This window comes from Anolis carolinensis, chromosome 1, assembly GCF_035594765.1.
Source record: "Anolis carolinensis isolate JA03-04 chromosome 1, rAnoCar3.1.pri, whole genome shotgun sequence".
Lineage (NCBI taxonomy): Eukaryota > Metazoa > Chordata > Lepidosauria > Squamata > Dactyloidae > Anolis > Anolis carolinensis.
In genome coordinates this window covers 223,214,793-223,232,661 of record NC_085841.1, presented here as the reverse complement: position 1 = coordinate 223,232,661, position 17,869 = coordinate 223,214,793, and the positions used below count along the sequence as shown (strand labels likewise).

At 38.0% G+C, this 17,869-nt stretch overlaps 1 protein-coding gene across 10 annotated transcripts in view; it reads left to right on the top strand.

The window, feature by feature from the left end:
- Positions 1-17,869, top strand: part of fmnl2 (formin like 2) — a 235,800-nt gene that overhangs the window by 179,898 nt on the left and 38,033 nt on the right. For all 10 annotated transcript variants that reach the window (XM_008117713.2, XM_016996227.2, XM_016996233.2 and 7 more), the window contains 3 exons: positions 55-148; positions 10,704-10,778; positions 15,499-15,609. In XM_008117713.2, the coding sequence (XP_008115920.2) occupies positions 55-148; positions 10,704-10,778; positions 15,499-15,609 (280 nt within the window). The remainder of the gene's footprint in view (positions 1-54; positions 149-10,703; positions 10,779-15,498; positions 15,610-17,869) is intronic.

Below are 17,869 nucleotides of genomic sequence, written 5' to 3'. Positions count from 1 at the left end.
AAGCTGACTCATCATGTTTTTCTAATTGATTTTTCTTCCCCTTTCTTTGTGCAGAACAAAGGCTCTGGTCTTGGAACTGTTGGCAGCCGTTTGTCTCGTGAGAGGAGGACATGAAATCATTTTGTCTGCCTTTGATCATTTTAAAGAGGTAGGTTATTCTATTTAATCAGAGAAGAGCATATGCCCTGCATAACTTTGCTGGATGAGGCCATTGGAAGCTTGAGGATTAATCTTTATTTCATGAGCCTGAGAGTCATCTAACTTATTCGTAGAGCCATTGATACCAAGATCAGCCCAAGACATTTTCCTGCGTGGTCAGAGCAAGAAATGGCACCATTTTCTATCTGATTCAGGGTGTTTCAAGAATGAGCCATGTTGTTTTGTTATTCAGGATCTGGCAAGTACCACTACCCATCCTTAACAGCTCACAATATGTTGGCCTTTCATGATAACTAAAACCTACTATCTGAAGTGATGATCACACCATATCTAATGGTAAGGTTGGCCATGCCTTGATGCCATACAATGTATTGTGTTTGTCATTCTACTTGACTACAGTTCATCTCAGAATCAAGACACAAAATTTTAAACTGTCAGAGAAATGGGTCAGGTCCAATTTGTTCGTCGTATCAGTGGAATGACTAATGTCAGTGAAATAGGCAGGTGGTGGTTTATAATTTCTTCTGCTTTCCCCTCATTCAAGCTTCTCAGAGGTTTAAACTCTTTCAAAAGTAAACTTAAAATAATCCTTATGCCCTCTGGGAGTATGTGGACAATTTTATCATATTTTTGGCCCTCCTGGCTGTTTTAGACTTTGAGGAAATGCTGTACAACTCATGGATCACATTTTGCTTATGTCTGAATTAAAACCAACACTAAAAATACCTCCTTGTCAAAAAGGTAAATGTGCCTTCTCATACGTGGTGCAAGGGGTCAGGTAGAGTTTTTTGCCTGACATACCTTGTGGCAGCTCCTGTCAAATTCTGCTTCATATTTTGAGGGTGCATGTGAACCAGGAAGTGCGGCATGTTTCTCTGTGAATTAAAGAAATAGATACCCTGTTTCCCCTAAAATAAGACATCCTCAGAAAATAAGACCTAGTAGAGGTTTTGCTGAATTGCTAAATATAAGGCCTCCCCCGAAAGTAAGACCTAGCAAAGTTTTTGTTTGGAAGCATGCCTGCCGAACAGAACACCAGAGCATGCAGGATTGGTAAATGTACATACCATAGAGTGTTGTACATGGAAATATTGGTAGTAACAATAAATTCTTGATAGGATTCACATTTTGTCTGGTTATGCTGGCTTGTGATGACAACTACTGTACAGTATATAATAAATGTTCATTTTTTTGTTCAACAATAAATGTGAATTCTTCTTCATAGAAAAATAAGACATCCCCTGAAAATAAGACCTAGTGCATCTTTGGGAGCAAAAATTAATATAAGACACTGTCTTATTTTCGGGGAAACACGGTAGTGTGTCTAAGAGTGAGAAAGAAAGAGATGGGCACATTGTTTCTATATAGGAAGGATGAATATGTAATATTGTGCATGAGCAAAGCAGCTTGGGGGCCTGTCACACTACCAAATTATACCACTGTGATTTCACTTCAACTACCATATCAACATCTTAAGGAATCCCGAGACTGGCAGATTAGGTAGAGGCATTTGTGGGCATTGGGCTCTGATTCTGGAGACCAGGATTTGAATCTTGGCTCAGTCATGAACTCTCTGGGTGACCTTGGTCAAAACTCTCCCAGTTTCAGAGGCAGTGGCAAAACTTTTCTGAATAAACATTGCCAAGAAAACTCTGGATAGGTTTGGCTTAGAGTCGCCATAGGTCAGAACCAACTTGAAAGCACACAAGAGCAACAACAACAGCAACAAAAATGTTCAGCACTCAAACAGAGAATTTTTCTGTTGTCTCCAACCAAACTACAGACTCTAGGATTCCATGAGATACACCCATGATAGTTACATTGGAATGATAGTGTTATAATTACCCCACACCGGGTTACATTCTGATCTTTAAATGAACTATTAAAGGTGCTCAATGCCACAGCATGCCTCATTCAGCATCTTGGATCTTATCTTTAAAGTACAAACTAAACTGAGAGCTGGTTCACTGTTCCACTGACATGGAATCCAGAAGTCACCACCAGCCTGTTTACTATGCTTCCTTGCTTGGACTTATTTGAAACAGAAGGACTTGCACTGATCTCATTAGCAAATTGTTGCAAAGGCTTGGTTTGTTTCTGACCTGTAGCATACTTCCATAAACCAGCCTTGAAAATAGCTTAATTATACAGTACACTGAAATTTATTCTTGCTAAGATTAAGCAGCAAGTAGACAAGAAATATATAAAACACTTTAGAATCTATGGATGCAAATAAATAATAATAATGATACACTTGTTGCTAGTGATAGAAGAGCTTGTGGCCTTAAAAGAGTTAGTACTAGGTTTTACTTCTGGTTTTGTTTTTTGCATTGTGCTGCTTTTGCTTTCTACATTCAACTTTGGTTTTTCTTTCATTTCAACTGAAAGAGCTTCTGAAAGCCAATAAATGAATTTTTCATAATGGTGAATTTCTTGTCTATTTATAATATTTCTAAGGATGATGGAGTTCTGGGAGAGGAGGAAAGAATCTTCCTGTCTTATATTTGCTGGTTTCTCAGTTAGGTGACAGAACTGGGGAAAGCTTGTTCATATGATCCAAAGTGTGCCCTCACCATGAACCCCTTTTTGTAGAAACATACCACATGGAGGAGTGGTAAGAAGAGAATCCAAAGTGATTAGTGTGGCATTTGCTTCGGGCATAATGGAATGGGCTTCAAGGAGACACAGACTTTTGTGAGCATTGTTACTGGAGATAAGCATACCTGTGAAAGAGGGGTTACTGGAGATAAGCATACCTGTGAAAATGGATATTGCTGCAGTGTGAGATGTAGTTTTGAGCAAGGAGAACCCTTCATGAAGTTTTTTCATGCCCTTGAGCAGGAGTAATTGGATAACCTTTCCACTCATCTTGGTGCACAACTCCCATCATTCCCATCCAACATGACCTGTAGTTGAGAATGTTAGCAGGTAGAATAAAATCCTATTTTGAGGGCCTGCTCTAGAAATGTTTTGCATGTATATAAATTGACAAAGGCATGGGTAGTAACTTATTACTTTCTACCCACTGTGATAGGCAGTGTTTGGTTAATGGCACTTTTTTGCCATTTTGCAATCAGTAGTAGCTCAGAAGTTCACGTTTGAAGCAATAGCCGGGACAGGATGGGAACAACATATTTTACTTGGAAAAAATAAGATGAGAAAATGTGATGTTCAGCAGGAGAGGCAAGATCTTATAGGAAAAGGTTATTTAATCTGCAACAATTTATAGTCAACTCTTGGCTCAGAAGAGCTCCAAAGCAAGTTGCCCTCAAAAAGAGATGGTTTTATCCTTACTTGTATATTATTATACATGCTTCCCATATAATGTTTGGCTATTGTGTGTCAATGGAAAACTACTTTTCCATTTCTTCAAAATGATAATATGAAGGCTCATTAGCTTTTTATTTATGAGATGCTAAATAGGGCAGGAAATCAGACAGACATTTTGAGTTTGTTCCAGTAGTATAATCTAGTTTAATCCTGACTCTAAAACATTCTGGGATGGATGGATTTATAAATATATTGCATTTACCTTCAAAATAGTTTCATTGGCTGATACTTTATATAGAAACTCTTTAGTTTCTTGCATCTGCACAACTGCTGTAAACCTGGGGCTGGGAACTATATCGACCGTGTCTAGTGCAATGAAACAATCCAGAGACATTACCTTTTGCTTTGCTGCTTCTAAGTGACTTTTTTTCAACCCATGGTCTCACAAGTATGCCTTACCAAGCTTTTTATGGGAAGAATGGTTCTGTATATAGAAAGGGGAGGATATCTACTGTGATGGCCTCACTCTTTCTCATTCACCTATTAAGCAAGAATATCTGAGCAAGGAAGGCTGTGCACAAACAGCACCATGTGTGTAAGCTTTCACATAGCCTGAACAAATTGGATTTCTAGATTCAGTTGAAACCTCTGCATCTACGTATAAATAGTCAAATGTTCCTACAACATGCCTGTGGTGTTTGTTTGGCTGTCTGTGCCATTGCTCAGAAAATTTGATTTCACATTCTGTCCCTGTGATAATAGGATTTTTTTTTAAAAACGGCTTGTGAAAACATGGATTGGTGATAGAACTTCGGTGGAGACACATTTTTCCCATGATAAGTATTTCAGGGGTGAATTTCCTTTCCTAGGGGTAGATTTCTCTCACTTCCTTTTGTCTTACCCCCATTCTTAACTAAAAGTTGGCTGTAAGTTAGATGTCTGTAACTCGGGAACTGCCCTTATTCCAATCAGATTTCCTGCCAAAAACCATCCCTCCCTCTTTTCGTGTTGCTGTTTCTCTGTAGGGAGATAGGACGTGATGAGGAAGTATGTGTGTGTGTGTGTGTGGGGGGGGGGGGGTGACAAGAAGCTGGACCGAGGGCCAAATTCATATCAAAAATTAATTTTAAAATCCAACTGCACTTCGGCCTTAATGGCCTTAGTGCCATTAAAGGGCAGTCATCCAACCCCGCCACCCTTAAAATCTGAAATCCAGTTTAAAAATATTCGGTCTCCCTGCATCTATCGGGGATTTATTCTAAGACCAGCACCCCCACCCACCGGATGTCTGAATTACAGATAGTACCGAACCCTATACCTATAATATTTTCAGTCCCCAATTGATCACGGGTAACTGAAGCTAAAGAAACCGAACCCACGGATTAGTGAGTGGAGTTGTTGTATCTCATTTGGAAGAAAATTCCACTGAGATGAATATAGATTACTATCAAGTAAATCTAGTATTGTACAATCTGAACTTTGGATATGCATTGGAACATCTTTGAAGGATTTTTAAAATATGGAGTGTACTTGAGGGTCAGTGAACTCCAATTGATTCTTTTTTTTTTTATTACCCTTCCCTCTGGTGGAGTTAGAGTTCACTATTTAACCCAAGACTCTCACAAAGCTTAGTAGAGATTCAATTTTATGTATTGTAACTGAAGATAGAAATTTACTGCAAACAAGATTCCAGCTTTATTCTTATTGGACGTTGCAGCTATTTAATTTTATATGTCGCAGCAGGATGTGTCGGAAAAAATGAGCCAATAGTCTTTGCCCGGGGCCATAAACTGCAGATGATGTAGACCTTTTGCTTTTTTTTTTTAAGAAGAAGAAAACAAAGTATTTCCAGTGTACTAAACATTAAACAACCCTTTACTTAACCAGAATCTTGCAAGAAAATTGGTCTTTTGTTCCTTAAGTGGTTTGTAAGAATGTAATGCTAGTCTCTGAGAGATATCTGCCCCAAAATAGTACTGTCCTGGAGTGAAATTGGTTGATCACACTAGACCATTGTGCTAAGAAGAAAAAAGCATTCATTGTGACCTTGGGATGGTGAGACCAAGAAAGAAAGAAAATATTTAGGGGAGAGTCACGTTAATGTTTGAACACCCAAGCATGTTTAAATATGGAACATATTTCTAACTGCTGATTTTCCTCTTCATACTTTCCCTCCTCCATGAAATGAATTCTGCATCTTATTAGCACTGAACATTTAGTATAAACGTTTAGTCCCAGGTCTGGTCAGCTTGTTACAGTTGTCACTGAGATAGTCTTCATATGGCAGATGTATCATGTTGGGAGAAAGCACATGTAGATTGATGGCCTGACGGTGTGGATAATTTCTGTGTTCCCCTCCACACACTTACAGCAAAAGTTGTAATGGACATAAGAGTTACTCATTTGGTCAGAGTTGCTTATTTGGACAAAACTTTGTGGCAGCCTCCCATTTCCTTATGGAATTTCCTGTTGCTTCAATCTGATGGACTTACTATAATGAAACAAATTGGGATGAGGAAGAGCAATGTGCCTGTGTGTGTACATACACAGTTTTTGTTGTCAATGTTGTTTTGGGGGGTTGAGGTTGGGGGGAGGTGGAACCACACAGGCTGAAGGAATTACTGATGTATCACATAGTAAAAATTAAGCTGAGATTTTGTGCACCCTTCCTTTAGCACATGTCAAAGAACATGCCATTTTATGTGACCCACAAGGCTTTCAATGCCAGGGCAATATGCAGTAGTTACATTTATAAAATGTTGCAATTACAACTGGCCCATTGAAGGCAATCGTAAGGCTGATGTGGTCATAGGTAAAAATGGGCTTGACACCCCTGTTTTAAAATAACCCTGTGCCCCCAGACAATTATAGTTTCCAGTATATATGCATGTGACTGAGTTGTGAAGAGAGAGTATTTTAAGTGGTTATAATAGTTACATTGATACACGTGTTGTTTGTATTAATTCTTGGATCCCCCTTCAGTGTTCTCTGTTTCCTCCTATTCTTATCTGGATTTACACATATCAGTACACATAGCAGTTTTAAACTTATTTATTATGCAGTGCTTTTGACGTGAATACATAAGTACTAAAGACCCCAACAACAACAACCAAACATGCTTACCTTGAAGGCTTTGTGGATCTTATTTCTCAGTAAACATGGATAAGTTAGATTGTATATCATGTATTTTCCCAAACCTCTTTGTCACATTGACTGCATTTTAACTAGACTTGTGTTGTCAAGCCATGCTTTTGCCCCTCTTTTTTATGCATAGCATTAAAGGAAACTGAAGGAAGTCTTCAATTAAATATGATTACAAAACTTTGGTTAAGAGCTTTGAAGCATGCTTGGATATCAAACTACCTTCAAATGCCATGTTGAGATATGACTATCCAGATCCTTCCATATGGTCAATAAGCTCACAAAGCCCTATCCCCATAAAACGTTTTTCAAGGAATGTTTCTGGATTTAGCTGACGAAAGCATAAGAAAACTACACAGCTGACAGAAATCTAAGGACTGTGAATGGAAATAGAATGGTTATGAGTTTTTGGTTCTCACCATTGAATTAATAGAACATCATTACATTATCCTTGGTTCTTGCAAACCTGTACTTTTTATAGTCCCTTCCTGAATCAAGAAACCACAAATAATTTGTAACCTTGACAGATTTATTTTCATTTTCATTTGAATGCACTTATGAGAAGGATTATTGATCTAAGTCCTGATAGAACGTGCTTCCGTTTTTTCTTTCTTTCTCTGTATATGTATCTGATGAGACTATAATCTAGTAGATATGTATTTCTTAAAGGCTTTTGAAGAACTTTTACTGCAAGAGATCATTCATTTACTTTCAAATCATAATAGAGAAGTTTAACAACCACAGCAAAGTTCTTCTCAAAAGTTTATTTCCCCCTACGTCCTGAGAAGTTTCCTCTCTAATATATAAAGCTCATTTGCATTGGACTTTATCACTTCCCCTATTATTTTTGGCAGCTGTATACCAACCCTCATATGTCATTTGTAGAGGAAATGTCCAGAAGAACAACTTCCCGTGAACTTTGGACAGGACCACAGTTATTTTAATTATAAAATTATGATGGTATAGTATTATAGTATTACTGTACCATCGTTTTATTAGATTGAATTCATGGTGTTACACACTGATGTGCATAGATATTTCTTAGTCATGCAAACTAGAACACGCATTTGAAAATTAATTTTGTAGACTTTGGGGGACTCTTTTTTGCAGCTAGTTTATTTAAGATTTTGGGATGAATAAAACTAAAAACCAATGTAAATGAACAATGGGATAGACATGGGTCTTTTAATGCATTTTTTTTTTGCTGAAATTTGGCTAGTGAGTACCGGTATCTGAATTGGGATTTGATGGTGAATTTCCACTCTCTGAATCCCATGCTGCACCCAGTATACTCACTGAGTACTAAATCTGGCATTATTATAATTGTGCTGAGTGGTCACCATCCTTTCCAGCTCTGAAGCAGAAGAAAGTTAGTAGGAATTGTCTCACTTGGTTTCTTGGCTTGCAAACATTATTTTTTTGAGATAAATGGGTCCTAGAGCAAATCAATCCTGAACTCTCTCCAGAAGCCAAGATCGCTAAATTGAGACTGTCATACTGTCATACTTTGGATATATCATGAGAAGACAAGGTGGAGGGCAGTAGAAAAAGAGGAAGACTGCATTACGGACAAATAGACTCAGCCAAGAAGCCATGGTCCTTAATCTGCAAGGTCTGTTGAGGAGATCTCTCATTTGTGGTGTTGCCATAAGTTGAAGTTGACTTGATGGCAATTGATAACAAAAACTTCCCCAGCTATTGGCTGTGGAAGTCACTTTTTTCAAGTTCTTCCTCACATAATAATAATAAATAATAAAACTTTATTTATACCCCACCACCATCTCCCCACGGGGACTCAGGGTAGTAACAAAATGATTCCCTATAAAAAATTGTTTTGTCCCAGGATCCAGGGGAGGAATGTCTTTGAATTTGCCTTTGATCCTGTGTGGTTTGCAGAAGTTGCAGAAAATTACAAATGTTTAATAATAATAATAATAATAATAATAATAATAATAATAATAATAATAATAATAAAAAACTTTATTTTTATATCCCGCCCCATCTCCCTGAAGGGACTCGGGGTGGCTCACAACAGGGACAAGCCTGAAACAACGACACAACATATTTGACAAAAACTTAAAACTTTTCAACGATACATAAAATAAAATAATGGACAATACATTAAAATCCAAGCAGATAAAATCAAAGTAATTAAAAGCAAACCAGTGGGGACAGGTTTCATAAAGTGCTGTATCATGGAATTGAGTAACAGTGATAAAGTGCCATACGCTTTTAAAACATAAAGAAGTATTCTGGTGACAGCTCTATTGGGCCTATTCATTCAAACACGTTCTGGAACAACCATGTTTTTAATTCCCAGCAGAAAATGGGCAGGGAAGGAGCTAACCTGATAGGATTCCAATGTATGTTAGAATGAGAAATTATAGGTCGAAAATGTGGCCGTTTTTCTAGTAAGATATATAGAGTAATAGCATAAAACAGCAACAAGTAAGGCATAGTAATAGTGTTGGGCGCAATACAGTGACAATGTGGTTTTTGTCCCTTCTGCCATGTCCTTGAGAAAGAGGTAGGAAACTTTGTATGCATCTGCAGCAAACCATGGTTTTTCATTTCATTCAGACATGACTAGAGTAGCAGTTGTGCTTAGGAAAACTAAGACAGAGTAGTTCATCATGTTTCACATTGACATGTCACACTATAGTTTGTCTGGATTCAAGTACAGTGAATAGCTACAACTGGAAGTAAAAGCTATACCCCTTGCTTTCATGAAAGAAAAAGTAGTGCCCACTGGAAGCTAAACCATGCTTTTGTGTGAACCCATTGCTCTCTATATATTCCTGTTTACATTGGCATGTACAAATTTAGTAAGCAGATTTCATCTGTGACTTTCCTTCTCATTTCTCCACTGTTTAAAGCAAAATATGCACACAAACACTCAAATTCAGGCTCACGTGCTATGTAATGTGGCATTGGGTGCCAAATATGAAATAAAATATTTCACATTTGGGATGCTTACCATTACTCATGTATACAAGTTGATTGGTCTGAAATAGTGCTGTGGTGGAAGATCTAAAACACATGTCTGTAGATAGGGTATACTTACTCTTGATGACAAATAATGCTTGAAATTGTTTTCCACTTTCAAGCTATGATATCCCCAGTCCTTAGGTCCTTTTTTTTGCTATTTTCCTGTTTTGTTTTCCTATACTTACGTTAGCCATCTGCTCTGAATGTACTTCTGGCTTATATTTTCCATTTCCTTTTTTATTTCAGACAGCTTTTCCTATGTCAAGCCAATGATGCTATTATAATGAGAAGAAAATTTTAAACATTGTGACTGTCGCTGCAACATTTCCAGATGACAGTTCTTTATCTTTTCTTATAAACATGGCCAACAGTTATGAGCACTATTCAGTCGTGCCCTTTTTTGACCTTGTGTGCGTTCCAATAAATGTGGATTTCCAGCTGGGATTTTTTTTAAGCATCACAGTTGACAATGGAAAGCTCTTCAGTTCTGCAAATTTATATGCTTGATACAGTTGCTGAATGTAAATTAAAACCTATCCCCAAGCCACTTGCTAGAATGCAGCAGTTGTAGTATCAAGTACAACCTAAATCCGATCTTTGCAAAATGGGTTGACTCTAGGCTAATAATTCTTAACTGACCTAAGGTCACCCTAGTGATCTGTGTGATTTGTTGAGAGTATACCATATTGACCTTTAGCATGACTAGGACCTTTGCAAAATAAAAGATAGACATGCAGCTCAAAAAAGCTGCCCAGTGAAAAGTTCCCAGTAATTTTATGTGTTTCATTGCTTAGTGGTGTTTTATTACTGTCTCTAGTAAACAGATGCATAGTACAAGTAATCACTTCATACTGCATCAGCCACACAAGCTCACTGGAAGATTTTGGGCAAGTCACATACTCTCAGCTTTAGAAGAAGGCAAACTAAACAAATATTGCTAAGAAAGTTCAGTGATAAGGTGCCAAAAGTCAGAAAGGACTTAAAGGTGAAACACAAACACACTGCATTGAAAAAAGTGGATTTGTATTCACAAAAGTACATGCCAGAAGAAAAACAAGTTAGTTGTAAACATGCTACCATATTTCCTCTCTTTTTTAATGCTGCAACAGAATCTTGAAAATAATTTATCCATTACTCTTTTCTAGGTTTGTGGAGAAAAACAGCGCTTTGAGAAGCTAATGGAACATTTCCGAAACGAAGATAACAATATAGATTTCATGGTAAGTGTCAATTACTTTATGTATTGGCCTTTCTCTTTTTTAGTTTTCATGTGCTGTATTTGATAATGTTTAAGACTTTTTTTTTTATAAATATAGTAGAGACTCACTTATCCAACACTCACTTATCCAACGTTCTGGATTATCCAACGCATTTTTGTAGTCCATGTTTTCAATACATCGTGATATTTTGGTGCTAAATTCGTAAATACAGTAATTACTACATAGCATCAATGTATAATGAACTACTTTTTCTGTCCAATTTGTTGTATAACATGATGTTTTGGTGCTTAATTTGTAAAGTCATAACCTATTTTGATGTTTAATAGGCTTTTTCTTAATCTCTCCTTATTATCCAACATATTCGCTTATCCAACATTCTGCCGGCCTGTTTATGTTGGATAAGTGAGACTCTACTGTAAGTATTACACTCAGAGCTTGAGGGAAAATTCTTTTTGTCTGCAAGTTACAGAATGCTCCAGACAGTATTTCCAGTGACTTGGGTTTCTGAATGTTCTAGTCCAAAAAGGAACTTTTCAAAGCTCTGATTTCACTTACTCTTAAAAGATGGTGCTTCCCTCAAGTAGCAGCCCAGTAGAACCTCTTCGGAACAAAGTCTACAACTACAGCATTTTTATCCAGCTAAGAAAATACACAAGTAAACAAGAAAAGTTCATCTTTACTTGAAATAATTTATGACTCCCCTATCTGCAGTTCTTAGTTTCCTTCTGAGAAGCAAGACTTTGCTGTGAGCAAGGTTCTGACTTCTTTTCTGTCCTATTTTCTCATTCTCACAAGGAATAGCATAGTTTCCAAAGTATGGTTGCATTCTACAAAGCAAGCAAGGCTAATGACTGTTGTAGCAACTTTTGTTAATTTCGGCCATGGTCATAACAAGTTGGCGTGTGCACAAATCCATTGTCAACAGTAATCTTCAGCTGGTTCGGACATCTGTAACGGCATGGGGTTCGCCACTTTTTCCCCAAGTTGCAACAAAACAGTGGCTGTCGAAAACTGGCTGCTTTTGGGGTTTTTTTGGGGGGGGGGTTGTTACACGTGGAGTGTGGAAAGGGAGGCAGCCGCTAGAAGGGAAAGGTTTACAGGAAGCAAAGTTTCTTAACTTCTCTCTTGATTTGGAGGCAGAATTGAAGTGCGATTGGGGAAAAGGCATTCTAAGCAAGAGGCCAGTTCTGCTTTCTGGTGCCTCCAAATCAAGAGAGAAGGGAGGGGTTTTTTTCAAGGAAGCCCAGGGGAGGATACCTCCAGGTCAATCCTTCCTCCTTTCCTGGGAACCCCCTTAAGGTGTCTTGGAAAACTGCCTCCTGCAGGGAGAGAATTGTGTGCACCCATGGCTCTTGTCTCCTCTAGAGTAGAAACAGCTTTAATGAAGAATATGATACAAAAATGATTTTTTTCCACATGCCTTGTGGTTTTTTAAGCCTGTTGCCTCAAACCTAGGTCTCCTAAAGACAGAAGGGAAAGGATTGCAGCAAGGATTAAGCCCTTGCCTTAAACCCAGGTTTCCTTGAAAGAAAGAAGGGAAAGGATCGTAGGAAGCAGGGTTTCATAATCCCTTGCCCTAAAAATGATGGAAAGGGAAGCCTCATAAGTTCCTTGTTGCCACCAGTGGGCTGGATCGAAAATGAATCTTTCGGTTGGAGTAAGGGAAAACAGATTCTCACTCTACTGATTTCCCGAAAACGGATGGGGACTACACTGGAATTTGGGACACTGAAAACGGATCAGGGTTTAACCAAAATGCACAACCCTAATAGCAAGTTTAGAAAGTTGTTGTTAAAATCCTGGAGCGTCTGGCCATTCATACACTTACTGCAAGACACAAAAATAAAAATACAGTTACAATGAATCCTCAATCATCAATCTAACAAAATGCAAAGTTAAAATTTTAGTGTCATTTTTAAAACTGAGATTTGAATTGGACACCTAGGTTAGTTTTTTTTAGAGTTTTCAAGGATATGTGTCAATGATTTCCCTATCATTTTCTCTGTTCATAAGTTTTTGATATTGCCATATTTCCTAGTAAGGAAACTTGATTAGGGCCAACATTTATCAATTACTGAATCTGAGAAATTTTGTTTCAAAATTCAGCAATATATCTCCAGATTAAGCAACCACTTTTAGAAATTCTTACTTTAAAATAAGATGTAGCAATAACTCAAGGGGAAATGGAATAAATATCTGAAACATACAGTATACAGATGCCTCATGAATGAGAACAGTATCAGGGAACTGCCATTCTTCCTCTTTTTGTTCCTCAGTTAAATGTGGCACTACCTGTTTGACTGTTTCCAGATTCCTCCTGCCAAACTATTCTCTGCTCCCACTTCTTCTTTCATTGAAAGAGAATCAGATTCAACTATGGAATTTTAGAAGCCTCTACAGACTGTGGTGCATCTACATTGTAGAATTGATGCAGTTTGACACACCTTTAACTGCTATGGCTCAATGCTGTAGAATCCTTGGATTCCACAGCAATGAAATGAATTTCAACAAGGACAAATGTAAAACATAGATGATGTTGTGTTATCCTCAGGCAACACTGGGGCAATTTTGAAGAGAGGAGTCTTACTGCATCCCTGGAGCATCTTTCAGTGTATTTTCAAAGCATCTTCAATGTATTTTTGGCCTAGAAAGGGGAATTGGGGAATAAAAAAATGAATGGCTGGGGCTTGAGGGGGGTGAATAGGGATCCAAAGGGTCACATGAAGCTTACTAGCCAGACAACTTGTTCCACTATGATGTTATTCTCCAGTCTTCCTCTTGTGTCATTTCCCCATGCATTCTAGAGTTTTTGAAGATGATGTTAAATTAGTCCCAGTGGACTTTATTGCAGGTGCCTGAGGCAAGACTGGAGGTTAAGGTCTAACACTCCCTAGGCTAGGATCAAGTGCCAAACCAAGTAAATTTTTAAAAGACATTGTTTTTTAAAGTCCACCAATTAAATCTATCTTTAAAAAATTCTGGGCAGTAGGAAAAATAGAACTTGAACTCATTGCAGGTAATATTTACAGCCTTGTGTTGTTTATATCATTTCTATTCTCCCCTTAATCAATAAAATAATTGTGCCAAAGAAGCAATCAAGAATTAATGGCCCATAGTTTGATAGATCACATACTTCTGTTACCATCTGGTTTTAAATAGATCCTCATCTGGATAGAAATAATTCAGGAAGATTGGGAGAAGAAGTGCTAGGTGAAAGAAGACTTAATTTATTGAGGCTTTCTGTGATGAACCCTTGAGTTTTCTAATATTCAACATCCATCCTGGTTTCTGATGTTTACTGTTTATTTATTATTAACAGAAGCTGTATTTATCATGATAGGGAAGGAAGGGTCAAATAAGACCTTCCATTCTAAAACTTGAGCAATTACAGTGGGAGCATTGATAAAACAATAGCTTCTGACCATTAATTTGACATGGAAACTGGATTGGAGTTTGGAAAGTATTTTTTTCCCCTGATGTAAAGAGGAGAAAGTGGATTTAAAAAGTTATTCCCAGACCTTGCTGTTGCACCAGGGAACAAAGTTATATTTTAAATTAACCCAGTGCTTTCAATAAGTTGTACTTCATGCTTCTTAAATATATGTATGATTTTATATAAATATATGTATGTCTTTTTTTTTACTTCTTGATAAAGTAATTTATATCACGTAAGTTTAATTTATAACTGGACCTTTCAAGAGAAATTGAAATATAATTAAATATTGGTCATACCCTTATACATTATGACCACGTACAGCCTAATTCATGGGAAAGTATGAAATTATTCTATCATCTTTAAATCAGATAGTATGTTGGTTTTCTATTAGCGTTGCTAGTAATATAATAAGGAAATTGCCTGAATTTCTGTTTAAAACAACCATGTGCAAATTTTGTACATAACAAAATTGACTTGTGAAGATGCCAATCAGTCCAGAATGTTTTCAGATGTTATTTCCAACACTACCTTGTTTGCAGTAAGCAGGTCTTCTGAAGCCTGCATCGGATTGTGCTGCATCATTCCCATCTCTATCCTTCTTGGCCTTTTATTTTTAAAAACCTGCTTCCTTTTGTTATTCTTGTTTGAAAAGACTCTAACTCAGTGGTTCTCAACCTGTGGTTCTCAACCTTGGGGACCCGCAGTTTGAGAACCACTGCTCCAACTGGATAGTAAAAACCCTATATCTGTGGGAGGTACATTCCAAATCTCCCTGTGGATACCTGAAATTGTGGATAACGGTGAACCCTGTATTTTGACTATACCTGGACCAAAGGCATACCATAGAATCACATTAGAGTACCTAGAGCAGTGGTTCTCAACCTGGGGTCCCCAGATGTTTTTGGCTTTCAACTCTCAGAAATCTCAAAAGCTGGTAAACTAGTTTGGATTTCTGGGAGTTGTAGGGTAAAAACATCTGGGGGCCCCAAGTTGACAACCACTGATCTAGAGACCCACAAACACTTCTAGGGAGGAATAGTGGGTACTGAATCCGTGGATAAGGGGATCTTATTCCCTGTGCAGGCATGTGTGAATACGCACAGACACATACAGGTGCACAGAATCCTCATACATAATCTTGACCTACTCTTATCAGTGATAGTATATGATATGTTTATATGACAGCCAATATACTACATCTTTTGTCCCTGTTACCACCCCACAAAAAGGTGCTTATTATTGACTGTCAGTTTCTGTTTTCTAATGATGATTGTTTCTTTACAGGTGGCGTGCATGCAGTTCATTAACATAGTTGTTCACTCAGTTGAAGACATGAATTTCAGAGTCCACCTCCAATATGAGTTTACAAAACTAGGACTGGATGAATATTTGGATGTAAGTACAGCTCACTTGGGTTCTTCATGGCTTCCCAAGCATATTGTTGATTCTCACGTTTGAGTATTTTTGAGCTTTATGCTTGGATGTGGCCAGACAAATCATTATCATGTAACTTCCACCTCTTGAGATAGAGAACACTAGTGCAAATTCTTTTTCAAAAAGTCTGAATTGTTTAAAGCAGTTTTCAAACACTGGTCATACTAAAACAAAACGATATGGGAAAAACAATCCAATAGATTGAGTTAGAACCCTACACTGCACCTCTTGTAGTCTTCTAATTGTGGGTGGAAGAAAGAATACAGTAAATATTTCTGTTTTATTTATCACCCCTCCTCATAGCTGAAAGGGGCCCTATATGCTATCGAGCTCAACCTCCCACTCAGTCTAGGATCTTTATCTAGAGCAGTAGTACTCAACCTGTGGATCCCCAGGTGTTTTGGCCTATAACTCCCAGAAATCCCAGCCAGTTTACCAGCAGTTAGGATTTCTGGGAGTTGAAAACCAAAACATCTGGGGACCCACAGGTTGAGAACCACTGATCTAGAGCATCCCCAACAGTTATCTACCCATTCTCTTTTTGAAGACATCCAGATAAGGAGAGTCATCACATCTCTAAGCAATTGATTCCATTGCTAGACTGCTCTTACAGTCTAAAAATTCCTTCTAATGTTCAATTGAAATCTATCATCCTGGAATGTAAAGCCATTAGACCAAATTCTGTTCTCTGACAAGGTAGAGAACAAGTCTGCACCCTCCTCGTTGTGACTGCCCTTGAGATATCTAGAATGCAGTTATTCTCCCTTCTCTTCACCAAGCTGAACATGTCCAGCTCCTTCACAGCCTCATATATTTTGTTTCCTATCTCTTATCATCCCTGTTTCCCTTCTCTGAACCTACTATAGTCTATACACTTCTTAAAATGAGACACCCAGAACTCTCTTGTCCTGTAATTTACCCAGTTGATTCACTAATTGCCTGAATGAAACAAAAGTGTCAAACTTGCATGGAAATTTCAGTGTAGCCTGGATTGTTGTTAATGATTTACTTAAGGTTTGAACAGTAGCACCTAAAATCCATAGGAAAAGTAACTACAGTTTACTTTCAAATTGAAATAATAATAACAACAACAACAACAGCAACAGCTTTACTTTTGTATTCTGCCATCATCTCCCCGTGGGGATTCGGCACGGCTTGCATGGGGCCAACCCCGACAACACAATTAAAATAGAGTAGACAAAAACATAATGCACAATTCACAGTATAAAATAGGTAAAACAGCAATACAATATAAAAATATTATAACAGTATTTTATAATGTCAACCAGCCACCAGACAATTTCTATCATCTTTTAAAAATCTTTATTATGGTCCTAGACTAGTGGTGTACAATTTCACAGTTTACTTTATTAATGGACATCAGGGCCCCTAGTCAATATCAAAACCACCACCATCACCCAAAACCAGAAGTGAACATCCTGCCACTTCTATTCTCTGCCCCCCTTTCAAATTTTTGGCAGGTCCTACAGCCCCTGAGGGCCCCAGAGGCAGAAAATTTGCCCCAGACCCACAGACGTTGTCTGCCTGAACAAGTTATGTCGGTTCTTCAAATTTTATAAACCCTTTATCTCAGGGGTGCGGAACCTTGAGACATTTTGGATTTCATATGTGGAGAGCCCAAGGGGTTCCACATTTGTATCATATCAAGCCATTCCTATCTCTCTCTACATGTGCTCGTTTCAGAATGAAACTTCTCCTTGCGGTGCCTTCAAGCCGACTTGGATTTACAGTAACCTTATTAAAAAGTGTTCTCTGCAAGATTTATTCAGAGGAAGTTTGCCATCGCCTTCTTCCAAATATAGCCTGATATTCCTGGCAGTCTCCTTCCAAGTTCACACCAGGTCTGATTCTGCTTAGCAGTCGAGATAAGACAGGATCTAATGCCTTCAGGGCATTTAGGCTGGGCTGCCTATTCCTGGTGCATATCATTTATGCTCTTCTTTTTAATTTGGTGAACTCATATGACTTGTAGATCATAGCCAATCAGAAAACCGGAAAGGAGAATATGGGAAAAATTGCTTTGAGTTTGCATCTTATATACAGTGACTGCCTGGTTATTGTGTCAAGAGAAATGAATGAAGCCATGTGCAGTGTGTACCTCTAGCACAGTAAACTGCTAGGTGCACCTCTTCTGGGCAGCCCTGGTTAATGAGAAAGTTGGATCCATTTCAGGAGTTTTGTTAGCTATCTACTTTCCATT